The sequence below is a fragment of the Gorilla gorilla genome, chromosome 18, assembly GCF_029281585.2.
Source record: "Gorilla gorilla gorilla isolate KB3781 chromosome 18, NHGRI_mGorGor1-v2.1_pri, whole genome shotgun sequence".
NCBI classification, from domain to species: domain Eukaryota; kingdom Metazoa; phylum Chordata; class Mammalia; order Primates; family Hominidae; genus Gorilla; species Gorilla gorilla.
In genome coordinates this window covers 8,275,915-8,298,263 of record NC_073242.2, presented here as the reverse complement: position 1 = coordinate 8,298,263, position 22,349 = coordinate 8,275,915, and the positions used below count along the sequence as shown (strand labels likewise).

The following is a 22,349-nucleotide window of genomic DNA, read 5'->3' as shown; positions in this document are numbered from 1 at the left end:
AGTGTCACTGCTGCTTTATCTCGTGTACCTGTTGGTTCCCTCTGTCCTCCCCAGCCCAAAAGTAGGCATCATCTACAACTGTCCACGGCCCCGCATCCTCATGACCTCCACCCTCCATGCCTAAGAGCTGGATGAACACTCACCTAATGAATGAAAGCAGATGCTGTTGTTACTGGTGTTTGACAGTCAGGGAAACTGAGGCCCGGTGAGGCTGTGACCTGCTCAGGCCACACAACCAGTGAGAGACATTCTCACTGGGACCCCTGGGCAGACTCCAGAGCCTGCATTCTCAGCCACGGGAAGTAAGCCAGGATGTGAATGAAGACACCCAGCATGTCTGCCTCCTAAGAAACACAGTGGCCCAGGGACCCGGGACACCAGGGGTGGACTTCACTGGGCTGCCTCAGCCATCGTTCCCACCCGAGGAAGGGGGAGTGGGAAGGCCACGAAGTGTCTGCAGGGGTTCCGAACAGCTCACTGATTCCACCTGCTGAAAATTCTCCTCATGTTCTAACAGGACAGGTGTTCCTGCTTACCAGTCTCACAAAATCAGCTGCTGCACTGCCAATAAACCCCAGGTGGGCCAGACCTGCACAAGATCAGGTCCCAGGATGCCCCCACCAGGTGGGAGGCCAGAGGGGGTGGCAGCCCCACAGCCTTCGAGTGCTCTGGGGGTCCCACCCAGCTGTATCACCCACGCATTGATCCCCCTGGGCCCACCATGCTTCCCTGCCTACTACCAGTCCTCCACCCAGCTGGGGAAGTCAACACGGGCTGAGATCTTGATTTACTTTTTTTTTTTTGAGACGGACTCTCCCTCTGTCACCCAGGCTGGAGTGCAGTGGTACGATCACGGCTCACTGCAACCTCTGCCTCCCGGGTTCAGGTGATTCTCCTGCCTCAGCCTTCCAAACAGCTGGGATTACAGGCACCCACCACCACACCCAGCAATTTTCTGTATTTTTAGTACAGACGGAGTTTCACCATGTTGCTCAGGCTGGTCTCAAACTCCTGACCTCGTAATCCACCCGCCTCGGCCTCCCAAAGTGCTGGGATTACAGAGAGCCACCACACCCAACCTTGATTTCTTTATCTACAAACTTGAGATGAGAGGGCCACCCTAAACTCAGGACGTCCTGAGGATAAAAAATGCCAATTTACACAAAGGAGCCTCCGGCAGGTGTGAACACACTGGGTAGATGTCCCTTTCGGACCTCCCATATGTAAACGTGATACCATATTAAATACAGGGCTCTGGCTTCCAGTGCGGAACACAAAGCTGAGAACAACTCTGACTAAGCAAAGACGCTGGGGCACTGAGGGGGCATAAGCTGTAGTCACCTTTTTTGTTGGGGGTGTGTCCTCCCCTTTTCTGGAAACAGCCTCCACCACCCTCAGGGTGGCCCCCACCCCCTAGACAGGGCTGGTTGGCCCGAAGGTGGACACTGGCACAATGGGCCATCCGAATTCTCCCTCCTGTGGAATGGGACCAGGGACGACGGCAGCACTTGGCCCTTGACCAGCCTGGTGGGTGGCGATGGCCTCACACACGCCGGAGCAGCTGGGGCGCTCTGCAGGACTGCAGGATGGCGCTGAGGCTGGAGCCGAACAGAAGCTCTGGGTTCCCGCAGCTTCCACTTGTCCGTTTCCCCTGAGGTTACTGGGACTTCCCTCGGAGCCTTCAATACACTCCATTTCTTGCCTGGGCTAGCTTCCATAAACGGCACTAAGACGGCCAATTTCCAAAGAATTAAAACCATAATAAAAAGCACTTAGGAAAGAGCTCCTATAAACCAGTAAGAAAAAAAGATAACTCAATTTTTTTTTGTTTTTTTCTTGGAGACAGTCTCACTCTGTCGCTCAGGCTGGAGTGCAGTGGCGCGATCTTGGCTCACTGTAACCTCCATCTCCCAGGTTCAAGCGATTCTCCTGCCTCAGCCTCCCCAGGAGCTAGGATTACAGGCACCCAACACCACGCCCAGCTAATTTTTGTATTTTTAGTAGAGACGGGGTTTCACCATGTTGGCCGGGCTGGTCTTCAACTCCTGACCTGAGGTGATCCGCCCGCCTCAGCCTCCCAAAGTGCTAGAATTACAGGTGTGAGCCACTGAGCCTGGCCACTCAATTTTTTTTTTTTTTTTTTTTTTTTTTTGAGATTGAGTCTTGCTCTGTCGCCCGGGCTGGAATGCAGTGGCGCAATCTTGACTCACTGCAAGCTCCACCTCCCAGGTTTCACGCCATTCTCCTGCCTCAGCCTCCCAAGTAGCTGGGACTACAGGCGCACGCCACCGTGCCCGGCTAATTGTTTGTATTTTTAGTAGAGACGGGGTTTTACCATGTTAGCCAGGATGGTCTCGATCTCCTGACCTTGTGATCTGCCCGTCTCGGCCTCCCAAAGTGCTGGGATTACAGGTGTGAGCCACTGAGCCTGGCCACTCAATTGTTTTAATGTGTAAAAGACTTCACAAGGCACTTCAACAGCAGGACAAGAAACAGATGGCCAATTCGCATAGAGAAAGGCACTCAACCTCACTGGTCATCAGGGAAAAGTACAATGAGAAATTCAAGGTGGAATTGAAAAAAAATTAAAAATAGCACACACCCCTCACCCTACCTAGTGCCAGTATGAATGCAGAGCAACCAACACCCTTGTTCTTGCCTGCAGACATGCAAATTCGTTCACTCCTAAAAGTTTAAAATCTACGAAGGCTGAATGCACCCAACAGCCCCAACAAGTCCACTCCAGGCATAAAAACGCACCCAAAGAGTTCAGGCTCAAGGGCACCACCACCAGACACAAGGATGTCCCCAGCTCCCCCGGAGCCCATCCACAGGCAGCACTGGGACGCTGGAGGGTCCCACAGCAGACGCCAGATCACTCACTGCTCACAGACCCCGCCCGGCCATTGCATCCCATCTCATCCCGAGGTGGAGCAAGAAGAGCGCCTCCTTCCAGTTCTTTCAACCTCAAACCCAAGCAGAAGTCGCCCAGGGAGGAAGTCAGGGGGGTGGTTCCCAGGGAAGAAGGGGGAGGCAGGTTGTTCAGAAGGGGACAATAGGGGGCCTCTGGGGGCCGGTACTGCTCTATTTTTCTCAACATGTTCATTTTGTGATCATTTATCAAACTGCACATTAATGAGCTGTACATTTCCTAAATGTATGCTAGCCTTGGCCAGGCCCAGTGGCTCATGCCTGTAATCCCAGCACTTGCAGAGGCCGAGGCAGGTGGATCACCTGAGGTCGAGTTCAAGACCAGCCTGACCAACATGGTGAAACCCTGTCTCTACTTAAAAAAAAAAAAAACAGAAAATACAAAAGTTAGCTGAGGCCAGGCGCGGTGGTCACGCCTGTAATCCCAGCACTTTTGGAGGCTGAGGTGGGCAGATCACAAGGTCAGGAGTTCAAGACCAGCCTGGCCAACATGGTGAAACCACATCTCCACTAAATATACAAAAAAAAAAAATAATAATAAGCTGGGTGTGGTAGTGGGCACCTGTAATCCCAGCTACTCGGGAGGCTTTGGCGGGAGAGTCACTTAAACCTGGGAGGCGGAGGTTGCAGTGAGCCAATATTGCGCCACTGCACACCAGCCTGGATGACAGTGCGAGACTCTGTCTCAAAAAAAAAGAAAAAAAAGTTAGCTGGGTGTGGTGGCCCACACCTGTAATCCCAGCTACTCCAGAGGCTGAAGGAGGATTGCTCGAACCCAGGAGGCAGAGGTTGCAGTGAGCTAAGATCACGCCACTACACTCCAGCCTGGGCGACAGAGCAAGACTCTGTCTCGAAAAAAAGAAGAAAAAAAAGAATATGTTAGCCTCAATTTATTATTTTTTATTTGACTTATTAATTTATTTAGAGACAGGGTCTCACTCTGTCACCCAGGGTGGAGTGCAGTGGCACAATCTTGGCTCACTGTGAACTCCACCTCCTGGTTTCAAGAGATTCTCCCACCTCAGCCACCCGAGCAGCTGGGATTACAAGTCTGCACCACCACACTTGGCTATTTTTTTTTTTGGATTTTTAGTAGAGACAGGGTTTTGCCACGTTGGCCAGGCTGGCCTCAAACTCCTGACCTCAAGTGATCCGCCTGCCTCGGCCTCCCAAAGTGCTGGGATTACAGGTGTGAGCCCCTGCAGCCAGCCCCCAGCCTCTGATTTTTAATGTCTATGTGCAGTATATGTACACACACACTTTTTCCGCAAAGCACTGAAGCAATCTTTTCTTTCTTTCGATTCCCCAGAGGGCTCCCTGGGAGTCTGAGCTCTCAGAGACATCACAGAGAGCATCTGTTCCGCGGGGCGAGAGCCCTGTTAGAAGAAAGCTTCAGTTATGTGAGCAGTGGCGCCAGTGCTGAGCCCTGGGGAGCCAATTGCAACCTTCTGCCCACCTCAGGGATGCCAGGCCCCGCTGAGGCCACATACCCAAGACCATGCGAGAGGACCCAAGTCCCCAGCAAGCTGGATGAAAGGACTGAGAAAACGGTGTTTCTTCTAACGGCCTCAGGTCTTGATTTCAGTCACTCCTGAAACCTCTCGCTTCTTCGCCCAGGTCTATGGAAAGGCAAATGACCGAACACTCGCTCAGGATCCAGGGACCCCCCAACACTGCTCCAGGTCAGCTTCTCCGCAAACAAGCAGAGGGACACAGGCCGCTCCTCTTCCAGCCCCTCCTAGGGCGCAGCAAGGGGCTGAGCTCCGGGCAATTCTACAGCTGTTCAGCGAGCACAAGTCAGGCACTGCAGGGATGGTGCAGACGACACCACGCCATCCTCCACTGGACAAGATGACCCGAAAGCGCAAAGCTAGAGAGCCTCACGGGATACAGTGGAAGGGCGCGGGCAAAGCCAGGCAATGTTGGACCCAGGCGGCACCGGGTCTGGGAGGTGAGCAGGCAGGAGTGGTCACCACTTCAGGGTCATCCAGGAAATACAGAACATTTTCCAGAAAACTTCCGGGCATAATGAAAAACAAAAGCTGGGCTGGGCGAGGGCCAGGGCCTGTCCCTCCCTGCTGACTCACATGGACTGGCAGCCGGACCTGAAAGGGGCCCAGGGAATCAGAGGTGACCCCCAGGGCTCAGCCAGGGAAACCTGGGGCCCCATTGAGCAAAACACTGGCCAAGGCCACTGAGGAAGTCACTGGCACAGCAGAGGCTACCATCAGCCCAGGACTCTGAAGCTAGTGCTCCTCCCACCACAAGCCTACAGGGTTGCCCCCAATGGCAGCTGCAATTTTCACAGCCTGTTAGGATTGCTTTTACCTTCGAATGCATCCTACTATGAAACTCAAGCCCTTTCTAAAAAAATTTTTATCACGAGGTCAGGAGATGGAGACCATCCTGGCTAACACGGTGAAACCCCGTCTCTACTAATAATACAAAAAATTAGCCGGGCGCGGTGGCAGGCGCCTGTAGTCCCAGCTACTCGGGAGGCTGAGGGAGGAGAATGGCGTGAACCCGGAAGGCAGAGCCTGCAGTGAGCCGAGATAGCGCCACTGCAGTCCGGCCTGGGAGAAAGAGTGAGACTCCGTCTCAATAATAATAATAATAATAATTTTTTTTATTGATATATATATTTTTTGAGACAGAGTTTTGCTCTAGTTGCCCAGTCTGGAGTGCAATGGCACGACCTCGGCTCACTGCAACCTCTGCCTCCTGGGTTGAAGTGATTCTCCTGCCTCAGCCTCCCGAGTAGCTGGGATTACAGGCACGCACCACCATGCCCAGCTCATTTTGTATTTTTAGTAGAGATGGGGCTTCTCCATCTTGGTCAGTCTGGTCTCAAACCTCCGACCTCAGGTGACCCACCCGCCTCGGCCTCCCAAAGTGCTGAGATTACAGGTGTGAGCCACGGCACCCAGCCAATTTTTATTAATTTTTTAATAAATAGAGCCTGGGCACTGTTGGCCAGGCTGGAATGCAGTGGCGTGATCTCAGCTCACTGCAAGCTCTGCTTCCTGGTTTAAAGCAGTTCTCCTGCCTCAGCCTCCTGAGTAGCTGGGATTACGGGCACCCATCACCACGTCCAGCTAATTTTTTGGATTTTTAATAGAGGTGGGGTTTTACCATGCTGGCCAGGCTGCTCTCAAACTCCTGACCTCAAATGGTCCACCCGCCTCAGCCTCCCAAAGTACTAGGATTACAGGCGTGAGCCACTGCACCCGGCCAAATTTTATTAATTTATTCTTTAGAGACAGAGTCTCACTCTGCTGCCCAGGCTGGAGTACAGTGGGGCAATCATAGCTCACTGCAGCCTCGACCTCCTGAGCTCAAGCAGTCCTCCCACCTCAGCTCACCAGGTAGCTAGGACTAAAGGTGGACGCCACCACACCCAGATAATTTTTGTATTTTTTGTAGAGACAAGGTTTTGCCGTGTTGCCCAGGGTGGTCTCAAACTTCTGAGCTCAAGTAATCTGCCTGCCCTGGCCTCCCAAAGTGCTGGGATTACAAATGTGAGCCACCACGCCTGGCCGTGAGTGACTGTTTCATGGGCACTGGGTTTCTTTTTGGTGTGATGAAGATGTTCTGGAATTAGACAGTGGTGATGGCTGCACAACACAAGTATACCAAAAACCACTGGTCTGGGCACGGTGGCTCATGCCTGTAATCCCCGCACTTTGGGAGGCCGAGACGGGCGGATCACAAGGTCAGGAGATCGAGACCATCCTGGCTAACACGGTGAAACCACATCTCCACTAAAAATACAAAAAAATTAGCCAGATGTAGTGGCGGGTGCCTGTAGTCCCAGCTACTCAGGAGGCTGAGACAGGAGAATGGCGTGAACCCGGGAGGCAGAACTTGCAGTGAGCAGAGATCGCGCCACTGCACTCCAGCCTGGGCGACAGAGCAACACTCCGTCTCAAAAACAAACAAACAAACAAAACCACTGGACTGGATGTTCTCAGTGTGACTCGTATGCTGTGAATTAGATCTCAACAAAACTGTTATTAAGAATAGCCGGGCACAGTGGCTCATGCCTGTAATCCCAGCTCTTCCGGAGGCTGAGGTAGGCAGATCACAAGGTCAATAGATCAAGACCATCCCTGCCAACATGGTGAAACCCCATCTCTACTAAAAATACAAAAATTAGCTGGGTGTGGTAGCATGCACCTGTAGTCCCAGCAACTCAGGAGGCTGAGGCAGGAGAGAATCACTTGAACCTGGGAGGCAGAGGTTGGAGTGAGTCAAGATTGCGCCATTGCCCTCCAGCCTGGGTGACAAGAGCAAGACTCCATCTCAAAAAAAAAAAAAAAAAAAAAGGAAATTTTTTATCACTACTAGATTGGGAAGGCAATATATCACTAATAGATTGGTAAGTATCACTTGCCTTAAATAGGTAAAGTTATCTGAAAAAAAACAACAACTGAGAAGCTAAATATCAAAATTAATGTAGAGATATACCATGTTCATGGATTCCCAGAGTCAGCACTATAAAGACAGCAATTCTCACCACATAGATCTATATATTCAATGTAATACTTATCAAAATTGCAGGCTGCTTTTGTAGAAATAATTGACAGGCTAATTATAAAATGTATATGGAAATAGAAAGATCTTAGCATAACCAAAACAATTCTGAAAGAGAACAAAGTTGGAGAACTTATGCTACCTGATTTCACAACTTACTATCAAACTACTGTAAACAAGCCAGTGTGTTGCTGGTCTAAGAACAGACCAGGATTTCTCAGTCTAAGCACTATGGATATTCTGGGCCCATTTATTCTTAATTGTGGGGGACTGTCCTGTGGCCTCTACCCAACAGATGCCCCCAGCTGTGACAATCACAAATGTCTCCAGACATGGCCAAATGTCCCTTGAGGGGGCAAAAATGCCCCAGTTGAGAACTTCTGGGACACACATAAATCAATGGAACAGAATGGAGAGTCCCAAAATAAACCCTCACATTCATGGTTAACTGGTGGGGTTCTTGTCGCTGTTGTTTTGATTTTTAAGAGACATGGTCTTGCTTTGTTATCCAGCCACAATGCCTGGCTTAGGTCAACTAATTTTTGACAAAGGTGCAAAGGCAATTTGATGGGAAGATGATAGTCTCTACAACAAATGATACTAAAATAATTGAATTCCATCCACAAAAAAGGGGGGTTTAGATCTTTATCTCAAGCCATAAGTGAAACAAATTAATTTGGTCAGGTACAGCGGCTCCCACCTGTAATCCCAGCACTCTGGAAGGCCAAGGTGGGCAGATTGCTTGAGTCCAGGAGTTTGAGGCCAGCCTGGACAACATGGTGAAACCCTGTCTCTACAAAAAAAATACAAAAACTTTGCTGGGCATAGTGGTACACATATATAGCTGGGAAAACCCAGCTACTTGGGAGGCTGAGGTGGGAGAATCACCTGAGCCAGGAAGTCAATGCTAGAGTGAGCTGACATCATGCCGCTATACTCTAGCCTGAACGACAGAGTAAGACCCTATCTCAAAATTAAAAAAAAAAAAAGAATTAACTCTAAATGGATCAAAGACCTAAATGTAAGAGGTAGAACTATAAAACTTCTAGAAAAGGCCGGGCACAGCGGCTCACGCCTGTAATCCCAGCAATCTGGGAGGCCAAGGCAGGCAGATCACAAGGTCAGTTTGAGATCAGCCTGGCCAATATGGTGAAAACCCCGTCTCTACTAAAAAATCCAAAAATTAGCCGGGCGTGGTGGCTCGCACCTGTAATCTCAGCTACTCAGTAGGCTGAGGTAGAAGAATCGCTGGAACCCGGGCAGAGGCTGCAGTGAGCTAAGATCACGCCACTACACTCCAGCCTGGGTGACAGAGGGAGACTCCGTCTCAAAAAAAACCAACAACAACAACAACAAAAAAAAATGCTAGAAAAAAATAGGAGAAAATCTTTGTGACCTTGACCTAGGCAAAGATTTCTTTTTCTTTCTATTATTATTTTTTTTTTGAGACGGCGTCTCACTCTGTCGCTCAGGCTGGAGTGCAGTGGCACAATCTCGGCTCACTGCAACCTCTGCCCCCTTCTGGGTTCCAGCGATTCTTCTGCCTCGGCCTCCCAATTAGCTGGGACTACAGGCACATGCCGCCACACCCGACTAATTTTTTGTATTTTAGGAGACATGGAGTTTCACCATGTTGCCCAGGCTGGTCTCAAACTCCTGAGCTCAGGCAATCCACCCATCTCAGTCTCCCAAAGTGCTAGGATTACAGGCGTGAGTCACTGCACCTGGGCTTTTTTTTCTTTTTTTTTTTTTTTTTGAGATGGTGTCTCACTCTGCCCAGGCTGCAGTGCAGTGGCGTGATCTTGGCTCACTGCAACCCAACTCCACCTCCCAGGTTCAAGCAATTCTCCTGCCTCAGCCTCCTGAGTAGCTGGGATTACGGGCGTGCGTCATTGCGTCCAGCTCATTTTTGTATTTTTAGTAGAGACGAGGTTTCACCTTGTTGGCCACGCTGGTCTCGAACTCCTGACCTCAGGTGATCTGCCCACCTCAGCCTCCCAAAATGCTGAGATGACAGGCATGAACCACCACACCCAGCCGCCTGTATGATTTTTTTTTTTTTGAGACAGTGTCTCGCTCTTTCACCAGGCTGGAGTGCAGTGGCACAATCTTGGCTCACTGCAACCTCCGCCTCCCGGGTTCGAACAATTCTCCTGCCTCAGCCTCCTGAGTAGCTGGGACTACAGGTGTGCGCCACCGCGCCCAGCTAATTTTTGTATTTTTAGTAGAGATGGGGTTTCACCATGTTGGCCAGGATGGTCTCAATCTCTTTACCTCATGATCTGCCCACCTTGGCCTCCCAAAGTGCTGGGATTACAGGTGTAAGCCACCACGCCTGGCCCCAAGATTTCCTAAACATAACTCCAAAAGCAGTATCCACTTAAAAAGCAATAAATGAGACTTCATCAAAATTCAAAACTTTTGCTCTTCAAAAGAAACACCATTAAGAAAATTAAAAGACAAGCCAGACTGGGAGAAAATATTTGCAAATCACATGGCTGACAGGAGAATCCTATCCAGAACACATAAAGAACTCTTTGTTACAACTCCGTAAGATAAACAATCCAGTTTTTGAAAATTGGACAAAAGACTCAAATAGACACTTTTCACACACACACACACACACACACACACACACAAATATACGAACAGAAAGCAGGCCAGGCGCAGTGGCTCACCCCTGTAATCCCAGCACTTTGGAGGCCAAGGTGGGCGGATCACCTGAGGTCAGGAGTTCAAGACCAGCCTTGCCAACACGGTGAAACCCCGTGTCTACTAAAAATACAAAAATTAGCCTGGCATGGTGGCCAGTGCCTATAATCCCAGCTACTTGGGAGGCTGAGGCAGGAGAATCACTTGAAACCAGGAGACAGAGGTTGCAGTAAGCCAAGATTGCACCACTGCACTCCAGGGCAACAGAGCGAGACTGTCTCAAAAAAAAAAACAAAAAAGGCTGGGCATGGTGGCTCACACCTGTAATCCTAGCACTTTGGGAGGCCAAGGCAGGCAGATCACCTGAGGTCAGGAGCTCGAGACCAGACTGGCCAATATGGTGAAACCTCATCTGTACCAAAAATTTAAAAATTAGCCGGGCATGGTGGTGCGCACCTGTAATCCCAGCTAGTCAGGAGGCTGAAACAGAAGAATTGCTTGAACCCAGGAGGCTGAGGTTGCACTGAGCCGAGATCATGCCACTGCATGGCAGCCTGGGCGACAGAGCAACACTCCATCTCAAAGAAAAAAGAAAGCAGATCGCTGATGGGCTGAGGGTGGGGGTTGGGGTAGGGACTCTGCAAACAGATGGAAGGAAACTTTTACAAGGGAAATGTCTGTAATTGTGGTGACGACTGCACAATTCTTTTTGTTGTTGTTGTTGCCTCAATGTCCCCTTTTTTTTTTTTTTTTTTTTTGGAGACAGAGTCACACTCTATCGCCCAGCTGGAGTGCAATGGCGTGATCTCGGCTCACTGCAAGCTTCGCCTCCCGGGTTCACGCCATTCTCCTGCCTCAGCCTCCCGGGTGGCTGGGACTACAAGCGCCCGCCACCACGCCCGGCTAATTTTTTGTATTTTTAGTAGACATGGGGTTTCACCGTGTTAGCCAGGCTGGTCTCGATCTCCTGACCTCGTGATCCGCCCGCCTCGGCCTCCCAAAGTGCTGGGATTACAGGCGTGAGCCACCGCGCCCGGCCACAATTCTTTTTTTTTTTTTTTTTTTTTTTTGAGACGGAGTCTCACTCTGACACCTAGGCTGGAGTGCAGTGGCGCAGTCTCGGCTCACTGCAACCTCCGCCTCCTGGGTTCACGCCATTCTCCTGCCTCAGCCTCCTGAGTAGCTGGGACTACAGATGCCCACCACCACACCCGGCTAATTTTTTGTATTTTTGGTAGAGATGGGGTTTCACAGTGTTAGCCAGGATGGTCTTGATCTCCTGACCTTGTGATCCACCTGCCTCAGCCTCCCAAAGTGCTGGGATTACAGGCGTGAACCACCACTCCCAGCCTTTTTTTTTGAGACGGAGTCTCGCTCTGTCACCCAGGCTGGAGTGCAGTGGCGCAATCTCGGCTCACTGCAGCCTCCGCCTCTCAGCTTCAAGCAATTCATCCTGCCTCAGCCTCCCGCGTAGCTGGGACTATAGACGCCCGCCATCACGCCCGGCTAAATTTTTTTGTGTTTTTAGTAGAGACGGGGTTTCACTGTGTTAGCCAGGATGGTCTCAATCTCCTGACCTTGTGATCCGCCGGCCTCGGCCTCCCAAAGTGATGGGATTATAGGCGTGAGCCACCACGCCTGGCCGGACGACTGCACAATTCTATAATTTAACTAAAAATCATCAAATCATGTTTACAATGGATGAGTTGTGTGGTACATGAACTACATCTCAATAAAGCTATGAAGAGTAAAACAGACATAGTGAAAACAAAGCAAATATTAAATTCAAGCTGAGCGCTGCTGCAGAACATGCTGAAAGTTCCATTAAGAAAACTGGACAGTGTTAGGTGTTAGAAATGCATATATTACCACCCAGTGACTCTTTCTCCTTGACATAATCAACAAAATTGACAGAGATGTGAAAAGAAAGCTTTCTCATCGGGTGATTGAATGGTCCATGGGGGCAACCCCCAAAATCATCTCAAACATCTCCACGGTCCCCAGTCTGCCCTTGGGGAAACACACCAAAATGCTGCTGAGGCCCGGCCTGCCTCCCACCCTTGACCTTACGGAGTTCTCGTTAAGGAGAGAGGAGAGGAGGGGAGTCTAGGAAACCAGTGGGGCACAAAGGCAAGGACCAGAAGAGATGAACAAAGAGAAGAACAAGTATCTGCAAGGTCCCAGGGAAGGATGGAGAAGAGAAAGGGAAAAAGCATAGCTGGAGAGGACCTGTGGACTGGATGGGCCCAGAACACTGCTGGCACTGGCAACATGACCCAGACAGCTGATGGGTTTCACCTGGGTGCCAGTGCCAACCAATAGTGGCTGACGCGAGTGGTCTGTGATGGATGCTCAGTGGGAGGGAGGGCCATGAGTGATTAGCAATGACATTTCAGCCACAGTGGGATACCGAAGCGGGCTGTAAATGACATGTATGTTATTCTGTCCAGCCCAAGTGAAGAACGAACATCAAGTGAGCTCAGGTCCCAGGTGACAGGAAGTGCCACTCAACTTTTTGATATCTGTGTCATGCCACTGCTTACTATGATTACGGTCATTAGCTAGTCACTTATCTTCCTTTATGAGCAATTGTAGCAGCTACCATTTGGGGACTTCTGAGCCAGGTGTGGTTCTGAGGGCTGTATAAGCATCAGCCCGTTTTACAGATGAGGAAACTGGGACCCAGGGGGTTAAGCAACCTCGACCAAGGTCACTCAGCCAGAGACAGGCTGGAAGAATATCAGCGATGAAAGAGGACAACAGCAAACTGCTCCATCTGATGTGGGGCCATCAGCCCTCAAAACCTCTAGGGAAACCCCAGGGTGGAACCACCCAAAGGCCAGGCTGTCCCGCTGCTGGGCCTGGGATACAGCTGTGCTCTCCCCAGCAGGCAGGCAACAGTGCGTTCTGCCTTGCTCTGAGTCCATCCCCTTCAGAGTGCCCCCAAACTGTGCTGGTTCCCCTCACTTCATCCCAGTGGCCCCAGGCCCTCACCTAGTCACACCTTACAAAACCTGGGCAGAGCAGTTTTTCAAACCTGAGTGGACGTAAAACTCACATGGGGTATGGGTTGAAAATGCAGGTTCCCAGGCCCCAAGGGGTCCCAGGCAGGCCCTGGCATGTCTAGCAGTCCTCCCCCCCTTGTCGACCTGGCCCACACTCAGAGAAATCTGACCTGTGGGTGTCCAGAGACACCCAGGAGACTGAGACATCAGATCAGATGAGACGCCAGGATCTGAGGACCCGATCCAGATGTCCCCATGATGCCCAAGTTCTCTCTCCTCTTCCTTCTCTCCTTTCCACCACAAATGACCCCACGAGGAGATGGAGGGTGAGACTTGGAGCTAGATGCTCCCAGTCAACACATAACTCATCAATAGAGGCAGAAAGAGAGCGGGGAACAAAGCTACGTGGGAGCCCCACACCTGGTCCTGGTCCCAACTATGCTTCCATCCAGCTGAGATCTTGGCAGTCACTTCCTCCTTGGTGTCTTACGTCCCTCAGCCATAATACAGAGGCCCGAGTATCGGCTGGGTCCTCTCAGCAAGGACCCTGGCCCCTCCCGATCAATTATAATCATCTCCTTGGGCCCAGCCCCACTTCTCCAACCCACACACCAAGAGCCTCCGTCCTGATGGGAGGGAAATTGCCCAAACCACTGGCTCGGCCTTCACACCAAGCCACTAAAGAAAGCGAAAGCCGGCCCCCGCGGTGAGGTCAATCTGATGACAATGAGAGCTTTCTAGGCAGAAGCGATGCGCCGGTACCCGCGCTCAGCACCCCGCCCCGCCCTCGGGGTTTCCCCCAGGAGCTCCCCCCTGTTACAAGGACGGAGCTGAGGTGCCCGGGGCGAAGGGACTGCCCCAAGGTCACCCAAGCCGGGCAGTAGCAGCGCCAGGTACGGCTCGGGCAGGTTCCTCCGGGGCCCCCAGCCACGCCTAGGAGTCGGGGCCGCGGGGCCGCGCGAAGGCTCGGGGTGGCAACGAGGCCCGGAGGGGGCCGAGCAGGGCGCCCCGCCCCGAGTCCCCGCCCCCGCGCCCGCCGGGTCCGCTTTCCAGCGCGTGCCTAGTAGTCCGCGCCTGGGGCCGGGCGCTCACCGGACTTCGGAGGGTAGCGATAGGCCGAGTTCGCCTGGATGTCGATGTCCTCCACCCCCGCGATGCGGCGGCTGAGAATGGAGCCCATGGTGTGCGGCGCTGCCGGGCAGAGGGACCAGGGCCGGAACGGGAGCGGCGACAGCGGCGGGGTCCTCACGCGGACATGGCCCGGACCAGGCCGCACGGACGCTCGTCCACGGCAGCGGAGGCGCCTCGAGCCCCCACCCCCGGCTCGGCCCGGGGCCCGACGCCACGGCGGCCCTCCGCCTCCCGGTCCCGGGGCACGTCGGGAAATGGAGTCCCCTCGCCGCCGAAGGCGCCGGGAAGTAGCGCGGGAAGCCCGTCTGGGAACTATCTTTCCCAGGATGCTCCGTTCCCAGGCCCTCTGACGTGTTGACAAGCACTCCGGGACAAACCAAATGGACCTAAATTCAGAGGGAAGGAACCAACCAACCACACGGCAAATGGTCCTTCCCTCTGCGTTCCAAGCGCTGCACTAACATATTAACTCTTTGGTCATTTCCTCATCTGTTTGCTTACAGACTCTCCTGGAGCCCCAGCGCCTTCCACTTGCCCCCTCTGAAATAGCTCCCTGAATCGCTGTGGTTCTCCCCACTCCCCTGAGTTTGTCTCCCGCCCCGACCGGCAGAGGGCGTAGCTGCACCTGCCACCCGGAGCCCACTTGCAGGGTGTGCACGGAAGAAGCGAATTTGGCCTTGGCCAGAATTTGAGGACTACCATTTGGGGACTTCTGAACCAGGTGTGGTTCTGAGGGCTGTATAGGCTTCAGCCCGTTTTACAGATGAGGAAGCTGGGATCCAGGAGGTTAAGCAACCTCCGGCCCCCTGACAAGGCTGAGGCCCGGTGCAGTGGCTCACCTGTAATCCCGATACTTTGGCCCCACGTCTGGACCAATTAGTTTAAAGACATAATTTCACAGCCTCCACGGAAGGCAGTAGACTCTCCCACATTTTACACACAGGGAAACTGAGGCACAGAGGAGAGAGAGCCGCATGAAATGGCGCTGCGGGCAAGATTGCAAGAATCGCTTTCAGAATGAAAACCTCGCAGTGTGCAAGGTGTTCCCTGGCTTTTGACTCACACACAGCTCTGCAAATAGATCGCTTTTTACCTACTTTTCAGTTGAGGAACTGGGATTCTGAGCAGAGTGATTTCCCAAGTCAAGCCTGCTGTACCAAGAAAGCAGCTAGGGAGGGCAAGGCAGACTGAGTCTCCAATGGTCAATTCACCACAGTCTATGTGGAAATGCTTCTTATACCCTTCCAGAGACCACAGTCCAGGATCCAGTCTTACTCTTTTTTTTTAAATTGTTCTGTCGCGCAGTCTGGAGAGAAGTGGCACAATCTCAGCTCACTACAGCCTTTGCCTCCCGTGTTCAAGCGATTCTCATGCCTCAGCCTCCCCAGTAGCTGGGATTACAGGCATGCACCATCACACCCAGCCAATTTTTGCACTTTTAGTAGAGACAGGGTTTCACCATGTTAGCCAGGCTGGTCTTGAACTCCTGTCCTCAAGTGATCCGCCTGCCTTGGCCTCCCAAAGTGTTGGGATTACAGATGAGCCACTGCACCTGGCCTCAGACTTCCTCTTGTCAGGGGAACTTGGGAAGCCAAATGAGTATGGCAGCCAAGAGACTTGTGTGATTATGATGCAGGTCCAGGTCTTGGAGGAGCCTGATTAAATCTCCCTGCCCCACAACCAAGATCCACACTTACTAAGCATTATGTGCCAGGCATCATGCTGAGGGCTCTGCACATATTCTCTCATCTAATTCTTTGATGTTGGCCGGGCGCAGTGGCTCACACCTGTAATCCTAACACTTTGGGAGGCCGAGGCAGGCAGATAGCCTGCACCCAGGAGTTCCAGAACAGACTGGGCAACATGTCATGACCCTGTCTCTACCAAAAATGTAAAAATCAGCCAGGTGTGATGGCACGCCCCTGTAGTCACAGCTACTCTGGAGGTGGAGGCGGGAGCATAGCTTGAGCCTGGGAGGTCGAGGTTGCAGTGAGCCATGATCATGCCACTGCACTCCAGCCTGGGTGATAGAGTAAGACCCTATTTCTAAAAAGGATAAAAATTTTAAAAAATAAAATATTAAAAAAACAGGCCAGGCACTGTGGCTCACGCCTGTAATCCCAGCACTTTGGGAGGCCGAGGCAGGCATATCACTTGAGGTCAAGGGTTTAAGACCAGCCTTGCCAATATGGTGAAACCCTGTCTCTACCAAAAATACAAAAAATTAGCTGAGCGTGGTGGTGCGCGCCTGTAATCCCAGCTACTGGGGAGGCTGAGGCAGGAGAATCGCTTGAACCTGGGAGGTGGAGGTTACAGCAAGCCAAGATTGCCCCACTGCACTCCAGTATGGGTGACAGAGCGAGACTCTGTTTCCAAAAATAATAATAATTAAAAAACAATTATCTGGCCGGGTGCAATGGTTCACACCTGGAATCCCAGCATTTTGGGAGGCCGAGGTGGGCGGATCATTCAAGGTCAGGAGTTGGAGACCAGCCTGGCCAACATGGCAAAAACCCGTCTCTACTAAAAACATAAAAATTAGCTGGGTGTGGTGGCACGTGCCTGTAATCCCAGCTACTCGGGAGGCTGAGATGGGAGAATTGCTTGAACCTGGGAGACGGAGGTTGCAGTGAGCGGAGATCGCGCCACTGCACTCCAGCCTAGGCGACAGAGCGAGACTCTGTCTCAAAAAAAAAAATCTGATGTAGATTCTATTTCTATTACCAATTTACAAAACAGGAAAGTGAGGTTCAGAGAAATGAAGTACCCGAATGAGGTTGCACAGTAGGTGGGTGGCACAGCTGGAATTGAGCCAGGCCACTGCTCTTACCTGGGCACGTCCCTGCCTCCACAGAGGCATGCTCCAGAGTGCCAGATTGCCAGGCTCTTGTCCCCAGATGGATGGGCCTGAAGCCCCCCACCCATTGTGATCTCTCTTCATTTTATATTTCTTTCCATTGAATCACGTAACTCACGTACATGTACATGCATTTGTGTATCAACGCTGCATTCAATCGACTGCCCTCCCCGTTTGCGGGGAGGAAGGGAGAGTCCTGAGCATCAGCTGTTCCCACTGAAAAACAACACTAAGAGCATATCCTCCCTATGGAGCCTGGGCCAGAGCAGTCATTTCCACCAGGTGGATGTTTCATTAACTCTTCTTCTCAACAGAGCTTTGGACTCAAGGTGTCCTCAAAGCCCTTTCAGCAGTATTTTTCTGTGCTTACCCACACCCAGCTGGAAGACAGGCCCTTCCCGATTTGGTCCAAGTTCCATTATCAACATCTGAGTGGATTCATTTATTTTTATTGTTTTATTTATTTAATTAATTTACTTTTTTTGAGATGGAGTTTCGCTCTGTCGCCCAGGCTGGAGGACAATGGTGCGATCTCGGGTCACCGCAACCTCCGCCTCCCAGGTTCAAGCGATTCTCCTGCCTCAGCCTCCCTAGTAGCTGGGATTACAGGCATGTGCTACCACGCTCGGCTAATTTTGTATTTTTAGTAGAGACGGGGTTTCTCCGTGTTGGCCAGGCTGGTCTTTAACTCCTGACCTCAGGCAATCCCCCCACCTTGGCCTCCCAAAGTGCTGGGATTACAGGCGTGAGCCACCATGCCTGGCCTGGATTCATTTATTTATTTACGTTTGGAGACACAGTCTCACTCTGTCACCCAGCCTGGAGTGCAGTGGCATGATCATGTGGGATCTCGGCTCGCTTTAACTTCCGCCTCCCAGGTTCAAGCGGTTCTCCTTCCTCAGCCTCCCGAGTAGCTGGGATTACAGGCACCCACAACTAATTTTTGTGTTTTCAGTAGAGAGAGGGTTTCACCATGTTGGCCAGGCTGGTCTTTAACTCCTGACCTCAGGCAATCCCCCCACCTTGGCCTCCCAAAGTGCTGGGATTACAGGCGTGTGCGGTCATGCCTGGCCAATTCATTGATTTATTCAACAAATATTTAACCTGCAGCTACTATATGACAGGTGATGAACCGGGCAACAGGCATCAAATGGTAGGACAAGCTAGACATGGAGGCTGCAGGCAGGTGAGGAAATAGACACTAGAAAGGTTAACAAGTATATGATTCCAGAATGTGGTGGGTGCTCTGCAGAAAACATTGAGATGCAATTAATTGACACTATTGGCAGGGGAGTCAGGGAAGGGGTTTTTTTGAGGAGGTGACAGCTAAGCCAGGACTTGATTTATTTTTTGTTGCTGTTGTTGTTGCTGTTGTTTGAGACGCGGTCTCACTCTGTTGCCCGAGCAACAGAGTGCAGTGGAGCGATCTCAGCTCACTGCAACCTCCGCCCCCTGGGTTCAAGCAATTCTCCTGCCTCAGCCTCCCGAGTAGCTGGGACTACAGGCGCGTGCCAGTACACCCAGCGAATTTTTGTATTTTTAGTAGAGACGGGGTTTCACTATGTTGGCCAGGCTGGTCTTGAACTCCTGACCTCAGGTAATCTACCCGCCTCGGCCTCCCAAAGTGCTGAGATTATAGGCGTGAGCCACCGCGGCTGGTTGCTAAGCCAGGACTTGAAATACAATTAATAGCCAGCCAGGCAAAGTGTGAGGGAGTAGGCTGCTCCAGGTTCTAGGTAGGGGTAATGGCATATACAAAACCTCTATAGTGGGAAAGAACTGAGTACGGCACAGGACTAGAATCAAGTGAGAGGGAGATGACAGAATCCGAGCTCAGGAGCAAGGCAAGGGCCAGATCTTGCCTCACATTCAGCCAGCATTGGGCTCTCTGAAACGTAAAGACAGGGCCAGGTGCGGTGTCTCACGCCTGTAATCTCAGCATTTTGGGAGGCCAAGGCAGGTGGATCGCTTGAGCCTAGGAGTTCGAGGCCAGCCTGGGCACCATGGCAAAACCCTGTCTCTACAGAAAATATAAACATTAACCAGGCGTGGTGGTGCACATGTGTAGCCCCAGCTACTTGGGAGGCTGAGGTGGAAGGATCGTTTGAGCCCGGGAGGTCGAGGCTGTAGTGAGCCATGATTGTGCCACTGCACTCCAGCCTGGGTGACAGAGTGAGACCCTGTCTCAAAATAAAATAAAATGAAAAAAAAAGAAACAAAGACAGACGTTGGAGACGACTGGTAGCTTCCTGGTCTGAGTGCCTGAGTCTCAAGTCTAGACTTCTCAACCCCGAGTGGGCAGGATCCTGGAGTATTCTGGTGCTCCCAGAGCCAGGCACCCGGTGGGTGTCTGATAAGCACATCTGTGGAATAAATCAAAGAATGGGGTGAGGAGGAGGCGGCCAGGGCCCTGGGCCCCCCCATGGACTGGCCATGTGAAGTCTGGCAAAGCCTTCAACCTCTTGGGCCCTCAGGTGACATAAGGGCACTGCTGGAAATGCCTTCTCCTCTCCCTCCCACTAGGTGCTGGCCCCAGCTGTCAGGTTCCATCCCAGTCTGCTAAGGAATCCAAAGTTCATTCTCCAACCAGGCTAATCCTGGCTGAAAACAAGGTTGTTTTTTAATTCCCTGTTGCCCCTGGAAAAACAAGCTGGCTTAGGGGATGGGGGTGAGGGGGTTGCATGGAGACCAGTAGGGTGACCTTTGACTCTGCCAGCCCCACCTGCCCAACTCTTGCCAGCCTGCTGGCCTGAGAGAGATCCTCCTGAGCTGGGCAAGCCTGGGCAGGCAGCTGAGTGGTACCTGGACGATGGTGGAAGGAGGGGTGAAGGCACTTCCTGCCTCCCTATGCAAGGCAAGCCCTTAGTGGGCCCTGCCGGGACAGTGTCCCTCCTCCCGTGCCAGAAATGCACCATGGGTGCCCGCTCTTCTCCACAGGTTCTGAATATCAGAGGGTAAGGCTGGATTCCAGCCTCAGTTTTATCTGTAAAATAGGGCTAGGGCTTCCCAGAGTGGTCCAGATGGAGGCAAAGAGGTGAGAGCACTAGAACCGTGCAACTAGCACCAGGCCCTGCACTATGCATTTTACAGGCATTAATTTTCCACAGCAGTGAGGCCAGAACTCAGCCCCGCCAGTGAGAAAGTGAAGCCCAGAGCTCTGGTAACTCGCTCAACATTAAGCATTAAGTCATTAAGCAGCAGAGTCAAGCCTGACACCCAGGTCTGTCTAGCTCCCGAAACTGCCCACCTTCTACCACACTGTGTTGTCGTCCTAGTGGTAATTATTATAGTGGGAATCATATTCAGAGCTGGTTTTTACTGTGGGCCTACCCTATGGAGCACTTTGCCCATATTAATTCATGCATATGAACTTTGCAAACGTTAAGGAGCAACTCTTAGCAAGAGCAAACATCTCTTGGAACCATCAGGGTTTATGAAATACTGTGGCCCCTAATTGATCCCCAAACAGCAGGAAAGAAGTTTAAACTGTATTTCCCGTGGTCAAATGCCTGCCTGGGAAAAGCCAAGACTCAGTGTCCGCCCCTTGCCTATAGGGCAGGCTCCCAGCCCCAGCCCTCAGAGACCAACTCCACTGCACCCTGACTCCCTTCCCTCCCCAGCCCTCTCCGCTATCTCAGTGCCCCAGCCTTCCCCGTCACACTACCCTCCCACCCCAGGACATTTCAGGTCCAGTCCACTAGTTCCCCTACTGTCCTCCTCTCACCACCCAATGGGAGAGTCCTTGGTCAGGCTTGAGGGGCCCGGGTAGGAGCCGCAGCTTGAGGCAATTCCCTCCATTCCATCCAATTCCGAAGGCAGGGCAGACTCCCCTGGAACCAGACACATCAAGAACGTCGCCTAGTTCAGACCGGAGCTCTCAACCACCATCTGATCCCAGCACAGCCACAGCCACAGTGATCCCAACGTGTACAAGGGATCAGATCTGTTTAAACACTTCAGTATCCCCTAACTTACCCCCAGGGCCAGTGCCGGCCTCCCTAGGGCATTTTTTATTTTTTGGAGACAGGATCTTGCGCTGTTCCCCAGGCACAATCACGGCTCACTGCAGCCTCTGACTTCCCAGGCTCAAGCAATCCTCCTACCTCAATCTGTAGGTGGGACTCCAGAATTTTTTTTTTTTTTTTTTTGAGACAGTCTTGCTCTGTCGTCTAGGCTGGAATGCAATGGCGCCATCTCGGCTCACTGCAGCCTCCGCCTCCTGAGTTCAAGCAATTCTCCTGCCTCAGCTTCCCCAGTAGCTGGCACTACAGGCGTGCGCCACCATGTCCGGCTAATTTTTGTATTTTTAGTAGAGACGGTTTGACCATGTTGACCAGGCTGGTCTGGAACTCCTAACCTCAAGGGATCTGCCCGCCTCGGCCTCCCAAAGCGCTAGGATTACAAGCGTGAGCCACGGCGCCCGGCCAATTTTTTTTATTTTTTATTTTTTGTAGAGACGAGGGTCTCACTATGTTGCCCAGAGTGGTCGCAAACTCCTGGACTCTAGTGATCCGCCCATCTCGGCCTCCTAAAGTGTTGAGATTACTTACAGGTGTGAGCCATGGAACCCAGCTAATTCTCTGTTTTGTTGTTGTTGTTGTTGTTTTTGTTTTTTTTTTTTGTTTTTTGAGACAGAGTCTTGCTCTGTGGCCCAGGCTGCAGGGCAGTGGCGCGATCGCGGCTCACTGCAACCTCCGCCTCCCAGGTTCAAGCAATTCTCCTGCCTCAGCTTCTGGAGTAGCTGGAATTACAGGCGACTGCCACCACGCCCGGCTAGTGTTTATATTTTTAGTAGAGAAGGGGTTTCGCCGTGTTGGTCAGGCTGGTCTCGAATTCCTGACCTCAGGTGATCCGCCAGCCTCGGCCTCCCAAAATGCTGGGATTACAGGCGTGAGCCACTGCGCCCGACCCGAACCCAGCTAATTTTCTTAAAATGTAAATCTCTGTAGAGGCGTGTTCTCAAAGACCTGGGCCTAGGCAATCCTCCCTCCTCGGCCCCCGAGTAGGTGGGATTACAGGCCACCGCGCCAGCCCGGGAGGGCATTTTCCATCTTGCAAGGCTATACTCGTCCTCCGGGTTTCCGAAATTCGATCCCAACCCCAGCAGTCCTCACAGCCCCCACCCGGCTATTGCTCTTCTGTCGCCCCACGCTAGGTCAGGGCCAGGAACAGAGAAAAGACTCAACAAATAGTGTCTCAACGAAGGAGGCTGGGGCCAGGGGGCGCAAGGAGCCGGACCA

General features: G+C 52.0%; 1 protein-coding gene across 7 annotated transcripts in view; it reads right to left on the bottom strand.

Moving 5' to 3' along the window:
* MGRN1 (mahogunin ring finger 1) overlaps positions 1-14,480 on the bottom strand; it is a 65,691-nt gene extending 51,211 nt beyond the window's left edge. For 4 of the 7 annotated variants that reach the window (XM_019012134.4, XM_019012135.4, XM_063699481.1 and 1 more), the window contains exon 1: positions 14,214-14,467. In XM_019012134.4, the coding sequence (XP_018867679.2) occupies positions 14,214-14,301 (88 nt within the window). In that variant the 5' untranslated portion in view covers positions 14,302-14,467. Of the gene's footprint in view, positions 1-14,213 lie in introns of all 7 variants that reach the window. The other 3 variants (XM_004057125.5, XM_004057126.5, XM_019012133.4) reach the window with 2 other exon arrangements.
* Positions 14,481-22,349: the final 7,869 nt, after the last annotated feature.